We start from the raw sequence: 14,283 nt of genomic DNA, 5'->3' as shown, positions 1-14,283 counted from the left end.
AGTAGCATTATTGTAAATGTGAATCTATAACCAGCTAGCATAGCCTTAAACTGGAAACAAAGTGAAATAGCTTCAAGTTCCTTGTTTTCAGTCCAATTATAAGTTATGGATACTAAAATTTTACACAAAAATGTACACTAAAGAAACTCAGAACAAAAATATAAAAAATAGGAACTAGCAATTAGCTAGCTTGACTATTGCTTAAAACATACATTTTCTTTTAGAATTTAGCTATCCTAACTAATGAAAGCTAATCTAAGAGCATCAAAGTTATCTTTTCTCTCTAAATAAAACTTTTTAAACAAGGAAACCTGCTAAAATGACATGATAGAAAAGCTTTCTGAGTAAACTTTCTCTCCCAGCTTATTTCAGTGAATTAGTTAGCTTGTTTAGCTAGTTAACCTAGCTAAACGTGGAATAAAAAAACTTGATAAAAGTTGTTAAAGTTAACATGGTTATACAGAAGCCAAGCTAGGTTTTGTTGTCATACTACCAATTAACTAATTGCATTATTGTAAATGTGAATCTATAACCAGCTAGCATAGCCCTAAACTGGAACTGAAATAGCTTCAATTTCCTTGTTTTCAGTCTAACTAATTATAAATTATGCACTGTATACTAAAATTTTACACAAAAATGTACACCAAAGAAACTCGGGACAGAAATATAAAAAATATGAACTAGTAATTAGCTAGCTTGACTATTGCTTGAAACATATATTTTTTTTTAGAATTGAGCTATCCTAACTAATGAAAGCTAATCTAAGAGCATCAACGCTATCTTTTCTCTCTAAATAACAATTTTTAAACAAGCAAACCTGCTAAAATGACATGATAGAAAAGCTTTCCAAGTAAACTTTCTCTCCCAGCTTATTTCAGTGAATTAGTTAGCTTAGGTGTAGCTAGTTAACCTCGCTAAATGCGGAATAAAAAGTAAATAAAAGTTGTTAAAGTTAACATGGTTATACAGAAGCCAAGCTAGGTTTTGTTGTCATACCACCAATTAACTAGTAGCGTTATTGTAAATGTGAATTTATAACCAGCTAGCCTAGCCTTAAACTGGAAGTGAAATAGCTTAAATTTCCTTGTCTTCAGTCTAACTAATTATAAATGATGTACTGTATACTAAAATTTTACACAAAAATGTACGCCAAAGAAACTCGGAACAGAAATATAAAAAATAAGAACTAGCAATTAGCTAGCTTGACTATTGCTTGAAACATACATTTTTTTTAGAATTTAGCTATCCTAACTAATGAAAGCTAATCTAAGACATTCAACGCTATCTTTTCTCTCTAAATAACAATTTTTTAACAAGGAAACCTGCTAAAATGACATGATAGAAAAGCTTTCCGAGTAAACTTTCTCTCCCAGCTTATTTCAGTGAATTAGTTAGCTTGTTTAGCTAGTTAACCTCGCTAATTGCGGAATAAAAAGTAAATAAAAGTTGTTAAAGTTAACATGGTTATACAGAAGCCAAGCTAGGTTTTGTTGTCATACCACCAATTAACTAGTAGCGTTATTGTAAATGTGAATTTATAACCAGCTAGCCTAGCCTTAAACTGGAAGTGAAATAGTTTCAAGTTCCTTGTTTTCAGTCTAACTAATTATAAATGATGTACTGTATACTAAAATTTTACACAAAAATGTACGCCAAAGAAACTTGGGAAAGAAATATAAAAAATAAGAACTAGCAATTAGCTAGCTTGACAATTGCTTGAAACATACATTTTCTTTTAGAATTTAGCTATCCTAACTAATGAAAGCTAATCTAAGAGCATCAACGCTATCTTTTCTCTCTAAATAAAACTTTTTAAACAAGCAAACCTGCTAAAATGACATGATAGAAAAGCTTTCTGAGTAAACTTTCTCTCCCAGCTTATTTCAGTGAATTAGTTAGCTTGTTTAGCTAGTTAACCTCGCTAAATGCGGAATAAAAAACTTGATAAAAGTTGTTAAAGTTAACATGGTTATACAGAAACCAAGCTAGGTTTTGTTGTCATACTACCAATTAACTAGTAGCGTTATTGTAAATGTGAATCTATAACCAGCTAGCATAGCCCTAAACTGGAACTGAAATAGCTTCAATTTCCTTGTTTTCAGTCTAACTAATTATAAATTATGCACTGTATACTAAAATTTTACACAAAAATGTACACCAAAGAAACTCGGGACAGAAATATAAAAAATATGAACTAGTAATTAGCTAGCTTGACTATTGCTTGAAACATATATATTTTTTTAGAATTGAGCTATCCTAACTAATGAAAGCTAATCTAAGAGCATCAACGCTATCTTTTCTCTCTAAATAACACGTTTTAAACAAGGAAACCTGCTAAAATGACATGATAGAAAAGCTTTCTGAGTCAACTTTCTCTCCCAGCTTATTTCAGTGAATTAGTTAGCTTGTTTAGCTAGTTAACCTAGCTAAATGCGGAATAAAAAACTTGATAAAAGTTGTTAAAGTTAACATGGTTATACAGAAGCCAAACTAGCTTTTGTTGTCATACTACCAATTAACTAGTAGCGTTATTGTAAATATGAATCTATAACCAGCTAGCATAGCCCTAAACTGGAAACAAAGTGAAATAGCTTCAAGTTCCTTGTTTTCAGTCTAACTAATTATAAATTATGTACTGTATACTAAAATTTTACACAAAAATGTACGCCAAAGAAACTTGGGAAAGAAATATAAAAAATAAGAACTAGCAATTAGCTAGCTTGACAATTGCTTGAAACATACATTTTCTTTTAGAATTTAGCTATCCTAACTAATGAAAGCTAATCTAAGAGCATCAACGCTATCTTTTCTCTCTAAATAACACTTTTTAAACAAGCAAACCTGCTAAAATGACATGATAGAAAAGCTTTCTGAGTAAACTTTCTCTCCTAGCTTATTTCAGTGAATTAGTTAGCTTGTTTAGCTAGTTAACCTCGCTTATAGCGGAATAAAAAACTTAATAAAAGTTGTTAAAGTTAACATGGTTATACAGAAGCCAAGCTAGGTTTTGTTGTCATACTACCAATTAACTAGTAGCGTTATTGTAAATGTGAATCTATAACCAGCTAGCATAGCCCTAAATTGGAAGTGAAATAGCTTCAAGTTCCTTGTTTTCAGTCTAACTAATTGTAAATTATGTATACAAAAATTTTACACAAAAATGTACACTAAAGAAACTCAGAACAGAAATATAAAAAATAAGAACTAGCAATTAGCTAGCTTGACAATTGCTTGAAACATACATTTCTTTTTAGAATTTAGCTATCCTAACTAATGAAAGCTAATCTAAGAGCATCAACGCTATCCTTTCTCTCTAAATAACAATTTTTAAACAAGCAAACCTGCTAAAATGACATGATAGAAAAGCTTTCCGAGTAAACTTTCTCTCCCAGCTTATTTCAGTGAATTAGTTAGCTTAGGTGTAGCTAGTTAACCTCGCTAAATGCGGAATAAAAAGTAAATAAAAGTTGTTAAAGTTAACATGGTTATACAGAAGCCAAGCTAGGTTTTGTTGTCATACTACCAATTAACTAATAGCGTTATTGTAAATGTGAATTTATAACCAGCTAGCCTAGCCTTAAACTGGAAGTGAAATAGCTTCAATTTCCTTGTTTTCAGTCTAACTAATTATAAATTATGTACTGTATACTAAAATTTTACACAAAAATGGACGCCAAAGAAACTCGGGAGAGAAATACAAAAAATAAGAACTAGCAATTAGCTAGCTTGATTATTGCTTGAAACATACATTTTTTTCAAGAATTTAGCTATCCTAACTAATGAAAGCTAATCTAAGAGCATCAACGCTATCTTTTCTCTCTAAATAACTCTTTTTGAACAAGCAAACCTGCTAAAATGACATGATAGAAAAGCTTTCTGAATAAACTTTCTCTCCCAGCTTATTTCAGTGAATTAGTTAGCTTGTTTAGCTAGTTAACCTAGCTAAATGTGGAATAAAAAACTTGATAAAAGTTGTTAAAGTTAACATGGTTATAGAGAAGCCGAGCTAGGTTTTGTTGTCATACTACCAATTAACTAGTAGCATTATTGTAAATGTGAATCTATAACCAGCTAGCCTAGCCTTGAACTGGAAACAAAGTGAAATAGCTTCAAGTTCCTTGTTTTCAGTCTAACTAATTATAAATTATGTACTGTATACTAAAATTTTACACAAAAATGTACACTAAAGAAACTCAGAACAGAAATATAAAAAATAAGAACTAGCAATTAGCTAGCTTGACAATTGCTTGAAACATACATTTTCTTTTAGAATTTAGCTATCCTAACTAATGAAAGCTAATCTAAGAGCATCAACGCTATCTTTTCTCTCTAAATAACACGTTTTAAACAAGGAAACCTGCTAAAATGACATGATAGAAAAGCTTTTTCAGTAAACTTTCTCTCCCAGCTTATTTCAGTGAATTAGTTAGCCTGTTTAGCTAGTTAACCTAGCTAAATGTGGAATAAAAAACTTGATAAAAGTTGTTAAAGTTAACATGGTTATAGAGAAGCCGAGCTAGGTTTTGTTGTCATACTACCAATTAACTAGTAGCGTTATTGTAAATGTGAATCTATAACCAGCTAGCATAGCCTTAAACTGGAAGTGAAATAGCATCAAGTTCCTTGTTTTAAGTCTAACTAATTATAAATTATGTATCTTAAAATTTTACACAAAAATGTACGCCAAAGAAACTTGGGACAGAAATATAAAAAATAAGAACTAGCAATTAGCTAGCTTGACTATTGCTTGAAACATACATTTTTTTTTAAACGTATCTATCCTAACTAATGAAAGCTAATCTAACAGAGCATCAATGCTATATTTCCTCTCTAAATAAACATTTCTTAACAAGAGAACCTGTTAAAATAAATTAATAGCTTTCTAAATAAACTCTGTCTCCCAGCTATTTGTTTTGAGCATTTTTTTAGCGTAGCATTTCAGAGATAGATGTTGCATAATTTGCTAGATTAGCTTTAGCTTGTTAAGATAGCTATTTTCGGAATAAAAAGCTCGATAAAAGTTCTGAAAGTCAACAGGGGTTACGGAAACCAAGATAGTTTTTTTTTCTTGTACCACCTAATAGCTATTAGCTTTATTGCAAATGTGAATCTCTTACCAGCTAGCATAGCAACGACTGGAAACAAAGTGAATAAGCTGATAGTTCCTCGTTTTCAGTCTAAAAAATTAGCTAATCTGAAATGATACGTACTAAAATGAAACACAAATATGTCCCGCTACACCAAAGAAATACAAAATAGAAGAAATTACATGTTTAGCTCGCAAATTTAATGCTTGAAACATATTTATTCTTTTATATTTTTTACTGAATTTACCTATCTTAACTAAGCAGAACTAAACAAACAAATTAAAGCTAGCTTTTATCTCTAAATACATTTTTTAGAGACTTAAAATAAAATAAAATGATAGCCTTGTAGCTTAACTTTCTCTCCATGCTGTTTCTTTTGTGCAGATTGCAGCATATTATTTCCGAGATAGAGGATATATGATTTGTCAGCTTAGCATTAGCTAGTTAAGTTAGCTAAATACGGAATAAAAAAGCTAGATAAAAGTTCTTAAAGGTTAACAGCGGTTACAGAACCCAGATAAAAAAAAACTATTTGCTTTATTGTAAATGTGAAACATTAGCCAGTTAGCAAAGCCTAGCCTAACCTAGCCTAACATAGCAACAGAGAGCTGCTCCTTCATTATTTCCAGTGAAATTAGCAAATCTGAAATTATACGTACTAAAATGAAACACAAAAATGTCCCGCTACACCAAAAAAATACAAAAAAGAAGAAATTACATGTTTAGCTCGCAAAATTAATGCTTGAAACATATTTATTCTTTTATATTTTTTACTGAATTTACCTATCTTAACTAAGCAGCGCTAAACAAACAAATTAAAGCTAGCTTTTCTCTCTAAATACATCTTTTTAGAGACTTAAAATAAAATAAAACCATAGCCTTCTAGCTTAACTTTCTCTCCACGCTGTTTCTTTTGTGCAGATTGCAGCATACTATTTCCGAGATAGAGGATAGATGATTTGTCAGCTTAGCATTAGCTAGTTAAATTAGCTAAATACAGAATAAAAAACCTAGATAAAAGTTCTTAAAGGTTAACAGAGGTTACAGAACCAAGATAAAAAAAAAAACTATTTGCTTTATTGTAAATGTGGAACATTAGCCAGTTAGCAAAGCCTAGCCTACCCTAGCCTAACATAGCAACAGAGAGCTGCTCGTTCATTGTTTCCAGTGAAATTAGCAAATCGGAAATGATACATACTAAAATGAAACACAAAAATGTCCCGCTACACCAAAGAAATACAAAAAAGAAGAAATTACATGTTTAGCTCGCAAAATTAATGCTTGAAACATATTTATTCTTTTATATTTTTTACTGAATTTACCTATCTTAACAAAGCATAGCTAAACAAACAAATTAAAGCTAGCTTTTCTCTCTAAATACATTTTTTTAGAGACTTAAAATAAGCTTAACTTTCTCTCCACGCTGTTTCTTTTGTGCAGATAGCAGCATACTATTTCCGAGATAGAGGGTAGATGATTTGTCAGCTTAACATTAGCTAGTTAAATTAGCTACATACAGAATAAAAAGCTAGATAAAAATTCTTAAAGGTTAACAGCGGTTATAGAACCAAGATTAAAAAAAACAACTATTTGCTTTATTGTAAATGTGAAACATTAGCCGGTTAGCAAAGCCTAGCCTAGCCTAGCCTAACATAGCAACAAAGAGTTGCTCGTTCATTGTTTCCAGTGAAATTAGCAAATCTGAAATGATACGTACTAAAATGAAACACAAAAATCTCCCGCTACACCAAATAAATACAAAAAAGAAGAAATTACATGTTTAGCTCGCAAAATTAATGCTTGAAACATATTTATTCTTTTATATTTTTTACTGAATTTACCTATCTTAACAAAGCAGAGCTAAACAAACAAATTAAAGCTATCTTTTCTCTCTAAATAAATTTTTTTAGAGACTTAAAATAAGCTTAACTTTCTCTCCACGCTGTTTCTTTTGTGCAGATTGCAGCATACTATTTCCGAGATAGAGGATATATGATTTGTCAGCTTAGCATTAGCTAGTTAAGTTAGCTAAATACAGAATAAAAAAGCTAGATACAAGTTCTTAAAGGTTAACAGCGGTTACAGAACCAAGATTAAAAAAAAAATATTTGCTTTATTGTAAATGTGAAACATTAGCCAGTTAGCAAAGCCTAGCCTAGCCTAACATAGCAACAAAGAGCTGCTCGTTCATTGTTTCCAGTGAAATTAGCAAATCTGAAATGATACGTACTAAAATGAAACACAAAAATGTCCCGCTACACCAAAAAAATACAAAAAAGAAGAAATTACATGTTTAGCTGGCAAAATTAATGCTTGAAACATATTTATTCTTTTATATTTTTTACTGAATTTACCTATCTTAACAAAGCAGAGCTAAACAAACAAATTAAAGCTAGCTTTTCTCTCTAAATACATTTTTTTAGAGACTTAAAATAAAATAAAACGATAGCCTTCTAGCTCAACTTTCTCTCCACACTGTTTCTTTTGTGCAGATTGCAGCATACTATTTCCGAGATAGAGGATAGATGATTTGTCAGCTTAGCATTAGCTAGTTAAGTTAGCTAAATACGGAATAAAAAAGCTAGATAAAAGTTCTTAAAGGTTAACAGCGGTTACAGAACCAAGATTAAAAAAAATATATTTGCTTTATTGTAAATGTGAAACATTAGCCAGTTAGCAAAGCCTAGCCTAGCCTAGCCTAACATAGCAACAAAGAGCTGCTCGTTCATTGTTTCCAGTTAAATTAGCAAATCTGAAATGATACGTACTAAAATGAAACACAAAAATGTCCCGCTACACCAAAAAAATACAAAAAAGAAGAAATTACATGTTTAGCTCGCAAAATTAATGCTTGAAACATATTTATTCTTTTATATTTTTACTGAATTTACCTATCTTAACAAAGCAGAGCTAAACAAACAAATTAAAGCTAGCTTTTCTCTCTAAATACATTTTTTTAGAGACTTAAAATAAGCTTAACTTTCTCTCCACGCTGTTTCTTTTGTGCAGATTGCAGCATACTATTTCCGAGATAGAGGATAGATGATATGTCAGCTTAGCATTAGCTAGTTAAGTTAGCTAAATACAGAATAAAAAAGCTAGATAAAAGTTCTTAAAGGTTAACAGCGGTTAGAGAACCAAGATAAAAAACAACTATTTGCTTTTTTGTAAATGTGAAACATTAGCCAGTTAGCAAAGCCTAGCCTAGCCTAGCCTAACATAGCAACAGAGAGCTGCTCGTTCATTATTTCCAGTGAAATTAGCAAATCTGAAATTATACGTACTAAAATGAAACACAAAAATGTCCCGCTACACCAAAAAAATACAAAAAAGAAGAAATTACATGTTTAGCTCGCAAAATTAATGCTTGAAACATATTTAATCTTTTTAATTTTTACTGAATTTACCTATCTTAACAAAGCAGAGCTAAACAAACAAATTAAAGCTAGCTTTTCTCTCTAAATACATTTTTTTAGAGACTTAAAATAAAATAAAACGATAGCCTTCTAGCTCAACTTTCTCTCCACACTGTTTCTTTTGTGCAGATTGCAGCATACTATTTCAGAGATAGAGGATAGATGATTTGTCAGCTTAGCATTAGCTAGTTAAGTTAGCTAAATACGGAATAAAAAAGCTAGATAAAAGTTCTTAAAGGTTAACAGTGGTTACAGAACCAAGATTAAAAAAAAAATATTTGCTTTATTGTAAATGTGAAACATTAGCCAGTTAGCAAAGCCTAGCCTAGCCTAGCCTAACATAGCAACAAAGAGCTGCTCGTTCATTGTTTCCAGTGAAATTAGCAAATCTGAAATGATACGTACTAAAATGAAACACAAAAATGTCCCGCTACACCAAATAAATACAAAAAAGAAGAAATTACATGTTTAGCTCGCAAAATTAATGCTTGAAACATATTTATTCTTTTATATTTTTACTGAATTTACCTATCTTAACAAAGCAGAGCTAAACAAACAAATTAAAGCTAGCTTTTCTCTCTAAATACATTTTTTTAGAGACTTAAAATAAGCTTAACTTTCTCTCCACGCTGTTTCTTTTGTGCAGATTGCAGCATACTATTTCCGAGATAGAGGATATATGATTTGTCAGCTTAGCATTAGCTAGTTCAGTTAGCTAAATACAGAATAAAAAAGCTAGGTAAAAGTTCTTAAAGGTTAACAGCGGTTACAGAACCAAGATAAAAAACAACTATTTGCTTTATTGTAAATGTGGAACATTAGCCAGTTAGCCTAGCCTAGCCTAACATAGCAAAAAAAAGCTGATCGTTCTTGTTTCCAGTGAAATTAGCAAATCTGAAATGATATGTACTAAAATGAAACACAAAATGTACACCAAAGAAACCCGGAAGACTAATTCCAAAAAGAATATTTCGATATTCGACTTGCTCGACTAAGGCTCGAAACATCGTAAACTATTTTAACTAACCAGAGCTAAACTATTGGATGAAATAAGCATATTTCATCTAACCAAATTGTCAATGTTTGCTATTTTTCTAACTCATATTTCTTTATATGTTCATCCAAAATAAACAAATCCTATTTTGAATACAGAAAAACCTCCCAAACTGATTAGATTGGACACTGACGACATCACACAAGTTATTAACTGTAAAACAAAACCATTAAAAACTGACCCTGCGGTTTTCATCTGACACCACAGAAGAAGAGCATCTTTGGCCGAGCGGGTTTCCTTCTGGTCTTCCTGGCCCGTCTCCACGACGATGTCCTGGATCTGAGGACGAGGACAAGCGGCAGCCGGGTGGTAAATAAAACAACTGCAGATGTTTGTATTCAATTATACAAAACACAAACCCAGTCAATTAGTCACATTGTGTAAATGCTAAATAAAAGCCGAATACAATGATTTACAAATCCTTTTCAACTTACATTCAATGGAATAGACTGCAAAGACAAGATATTTAACTTTGTTTTTTTTTTTTTGCAAATTTTAGCTCATTTGGAATGAGTTTCAAAAAAGCTGGCACAAGTGGCAAAAAAGACTGAGCAAGTTGAGGAGACTTATCTGGAACAGGCTCGTTGGGGAACAGGTGGGTGCCATGATTGGCAATAAAAACAACTTTGATTATATTCTCAGTCATTATCCAACAAGGAAATAATGATTATTGGCCAAAAAATAACGTTTCTCTTTGTGAACTTGAAATATCTTATCTTTGCAGTCTATTCAATAGAATATAAGTTGAAAAGGATTTGCAAATCATTGTATTCTCTATTTATTTAGCATTTACACAACCTGACAACTTCACTGTTTCTCCATCCATCTTCTTCCGCTTATCCGAGGTCGGGTCGCGGGGGCAACAGCCTAAGCAGGGAAGCCCAGACTTCCCTCTCCCCAGCCACTTCGTCTAGCTCTTCCCGGGGGATCCCGAGGCGTTCCCAGGCCAGCCGGGAGACATAGTCTTCCCAACGTTAGCGGTATAGCTCGGTTGGTAGAGCGGCCGTGCCAGCAACTTGAGGGTTGCAGGTTCGATTCCCGCTTCCGCCATCCTAGTCAATGCCGTTGTGTCCTTGGGCAAGACACTTTACCCACGTGCTCCCAGTGCCACCCACACTGGTTTAAATGTAACTTAGATATTGGGTTTCACTATGTAAAGCGCTTTGAGTCACTAGAGAAAAGCGCTATATAAATATAATTCACTTCACTTCACTATCTCTAAGGGAGAGCCACCCGGCGGAGGAAACTCATTTGGGCCGCTTGTACCCGTGATCTTATCCTTTCGGTCATGACCCAAAGCTCATGACCATAGGTGAGGATGGGAACGTAGATCGACCGGTAAATTGAGAGCTTTGCCTTCCGGCTCAGCTCCTTCTTCACCACAACGGATCGATACAACGTCCACATTATTGAAGACCCGCCTGTCGATCTCACGATCCAGTCTTTCTTCACTCGTGAACAAGACTCCGAGGTGCTTGAACTCCTCCCCAACCCGTAGATGGCGCTCCACCCTTTTCCGGGCGAGAACCACGCACTCGGACTTGGAGGTGCCGATTCTCATTCCGGTCGCTTCACACTCGGCTGCGAACCGATCCACATAGCATAGCTCGGTTGGTAGAGTGGCCTTGCCAGCAACTTGAAGGTTGCAGGTTCGATTCCCGCTTCCGCCATCCTAGTCACTGCCGTTGTGTCCTTGGGCAAGACACTTTACCCACCTGCTCCCAGTGCCACCCACACTGCTTTAAATGTAACTTAGATATTGGGTTTCACTATGTAAAGCGCTTTGAGTCACTTGAGGAAAAAGCGCTATATAAATATAATTCACTTCACTTCCCAACGTGTCCTGGGTCTTCCCCGTGGCCTCCTACCGGTTGGACGTGCCCTAAACACCTCCCTAGGGAGGCGTTCGGGTGGCATCCTGACCAGATGCCCGAACCACCTCATCTGGCTCCTCTCCATGTGGAGGAGCAGCGGCTTTACTTTGAGTTCCTCCCGGATGGCAGAGCTTCTCACCCTATATATAGCTCGGTATAGCTCGGTTGGTAGAGCAGCCGTGCCAGCAACTTGAGGGTTGCAGGTTCGATTCCCGCTTCCGCCATCCTAGTCACTGCCGTTGTGTCCTTGGGCAAGACACTTTACCCACCTGCTCCCAGTGCCACCCACACTGCTTTAAATGTAACTTAAATATTGGGTTTCACTATGTAAAGCGCTTTGAGTCACTAGAGAAAACCGCTATATAAATATAATTCACTTCACTATCTCTAAGGGAGAGACCCAAACTCATTTGGGCCGCTTGTACCTGTGATCTTATCCTTTCGGTCATGACCCAAAGCTCATGACCATAGGTGAGGATGGGAACGTAGATCGACCGGTAAATTGAGAGCTTTGCCTTCCGGCTCAGCTCCTTCTTCACCACAACGGATCGGTACAACGTCCGCATTACTGAAGACGCCGCACCGATCCGCCTGTCGATCTCACCATCCAGTCTTCCCTCACTCGTGAACAAGACTCCTAGGTACTTGAACTCCTCCACTTGGGGCAGGGTCTCCTCCCCAACCCGGAGATGGCACTCCACCCTTTTCCGGGCGAGAACCATGGACTCGGACATGGAGGTGCTGATTCTCATTCCGGTCGCTTCACACTCGGCTACGAACCGATCCAGCGAGAGCTGAAGATCCCGGCCAGATGAAGCCATCAGGACCACATCATCTGCAAAAAGCAGAGACCTAATCCTGCGGTCACCAAACCAGAACCCCTCAACGCCTTGACTGCGCCTAGAAATTCTGTCCATAAAAGTTATGAACAGAATGGGTGACAAAGGACAGCCTTGGCGGAGTCCAACCCTCACTGGAAATGCGGACCAAGGTCTGGCACTGATCATTCAGTGGATGAAGGATGTTTAATTTTACTCATTTATTTTTATTTTTCAGTTTCCCCCCCTGAGGGATTGCCACCTTATTGTGGTCAGAGGGTTTGCGTGCCTCAGTGACCATAAGAGCTATACCAGCAGGAGCTTAAGTCTTCAGGTGGAACACCCAAGTTGGACAGGTCTGCAGGTAGAGGCCTGACAAAGTGCAATCCACTACTCCAGGTTGGGGTTGGACACATAGCTAAAGACCCATTTCAATGAAGAAAGCATCGTTACTGCAAAGAGTGGGATGCAGTGGTGTAAAGCACGCTGCCACTGGACTCTAAGAGCAGTGGAGACGCCTTCTCTGGAGTGATGCACCACGCTTTAACATCTGGCAGTCTAATGGAAGAGTCTGGGTTTGCAGGTTGCCAGGAGAATGCTACATTTCGGACTGCATTGTGCCGAATGTGAAATTTGGTGGAGGAGGTATTATGGTATGGTGTTGTTTTTCCAGGAGTTGGCCTTGGCCCCTTAGTTCCAGTGAATTTGACTTCGAATGCTCCAGGAAAACCCAAACATTTGGGAACATTCCATGCCCCCAATCTTGTGGGAACAGTTTGGAGCTGGTCGCTTAATCCTACCAAAACGATTGTGCACCAGTGCACAAAGCAATGTCCATAATGTGGATAAACTTGACTGGCCTGCACAGAGTCCTGACCTGAACCCGATAGAACACCTTCGGGATGAATTAAAACGGAGACTGAGAGCCAGGCCTTCTCAACCAACCTCAGTGTGACCTCAGCAATATATGTGCGGTCCTCTCCAAGTTTTCTCATAGTCACTGTCACAGACGTCCCACTGGTGTGAGTTTTTCCTTGCCCGTATGTGGGCTCTGATTTAGGGCTATATAAATAAACATTGATTGATTGATACTATAAGCACAGAAAAAAAAAAGTGCTGGAGCATGATGTGTACACATGATGATGGTGTTGTTTTTCAGGAGTTGGCCCTGGCCCCTTAGTTCCAGTGAATTTGACTTCGAATGCTCCAGGAAAACCCAAACATTTGGGAACATTCCATGCTCCCAACCTTGTGGGAACAGTTTGGACCTGGTCGCTTAATCCTCCAAAACGATTGTGCACCAGTGCACAAAGCAATGTCCATAATGTGGATAAACTTGACTGGCCTGCACAGAGTCCTGACCTGAACCCGATAGAACACCTTCGGGATGAATTAAAACGGAGACTGAGAGCCAGGCCTTCTCAACCAACCTCAGTGTGACCTCAGCAATATATGTGCGGTCCTCTCCAAGTTTTCTCATAGTCACTGTCACAGACGTCCCACTGGTGTGAGTTTTTCCTTGCCCGTATGTGGGCTCTGATTTAGGGCTATATAAATAAACATTGATTGATTGATACTAAAACGGCCTTCTTTCATCTCCGTAATATCGCTAAAATTCGCTCCATTCTGTCCACTAAAGACGCTGAGATCATTATCCATGCGTTTGTTACGTCTCGTCTCGATTACTGTAACGTATTATTTTCGGGTCTCCCCATGTCTAGCATTAAAAGATTACAGTTGGTACAAAATGCGGCTGCTAGACTTTTGACAAGAACAAGAAAGTTTGATCACATTACGCCTGTACTGTATATACCTTTATATACATATATACATACATATATACCTATACTGTATATACCTTTATATACATATATACATACATATATACCTATACTGTATATACCTTTATATACATATATACATACATATATACCTATACTGTATATACCTTTATATACATATATACATACATATATACCTATACTGTATATACCTTTATATACATATATACATACATATATTCCTATACTGTAT

At 35.8% G+C, this 14,283-nt stretch overlaps 1 protein-coding gene across 1 annotated transcript in view; it reads right to left on the bottom strand.

Moving 5' to 3' along the window:
• The window catches only part of sptb (spectrin, beta, erythrocytic), a 180,141-nt gene that overhangs the window by 106,399 nt on the left and 59,459 nt on the right, over positions 1–14,283 (bottom strand). Inside the window, 1 exon segment of the mRNA XM_061896277.1 lies at positions 9,739–9,836. Within this exon segment, the coding sequence (XP_061752261.1) occupies positions 9,739–9,836 (98 nt within the window).

Source organism: Nerophis ophidion, linkage group LG03 (assembly GCF_033978795.1).
Source record: "Nerophis ophidion isolate RoL-2023_Sa linkage group LG03, RoL_Noph_v1.0, whole genome shotgun sequence".
In the NCBI taxonomy this organism is placed as follows: domain Eukaryota; kingdom Metazoa; phylum Chordata; class Actinopteri; order Syngnathiformes; family Syngnathidae; genus Nerophis; species Nerophis ophidion.
Note: the sequence above shows the minus strand (reverse complement) of the source record. Positions and strands in the feature narration are given on the sequence as shown.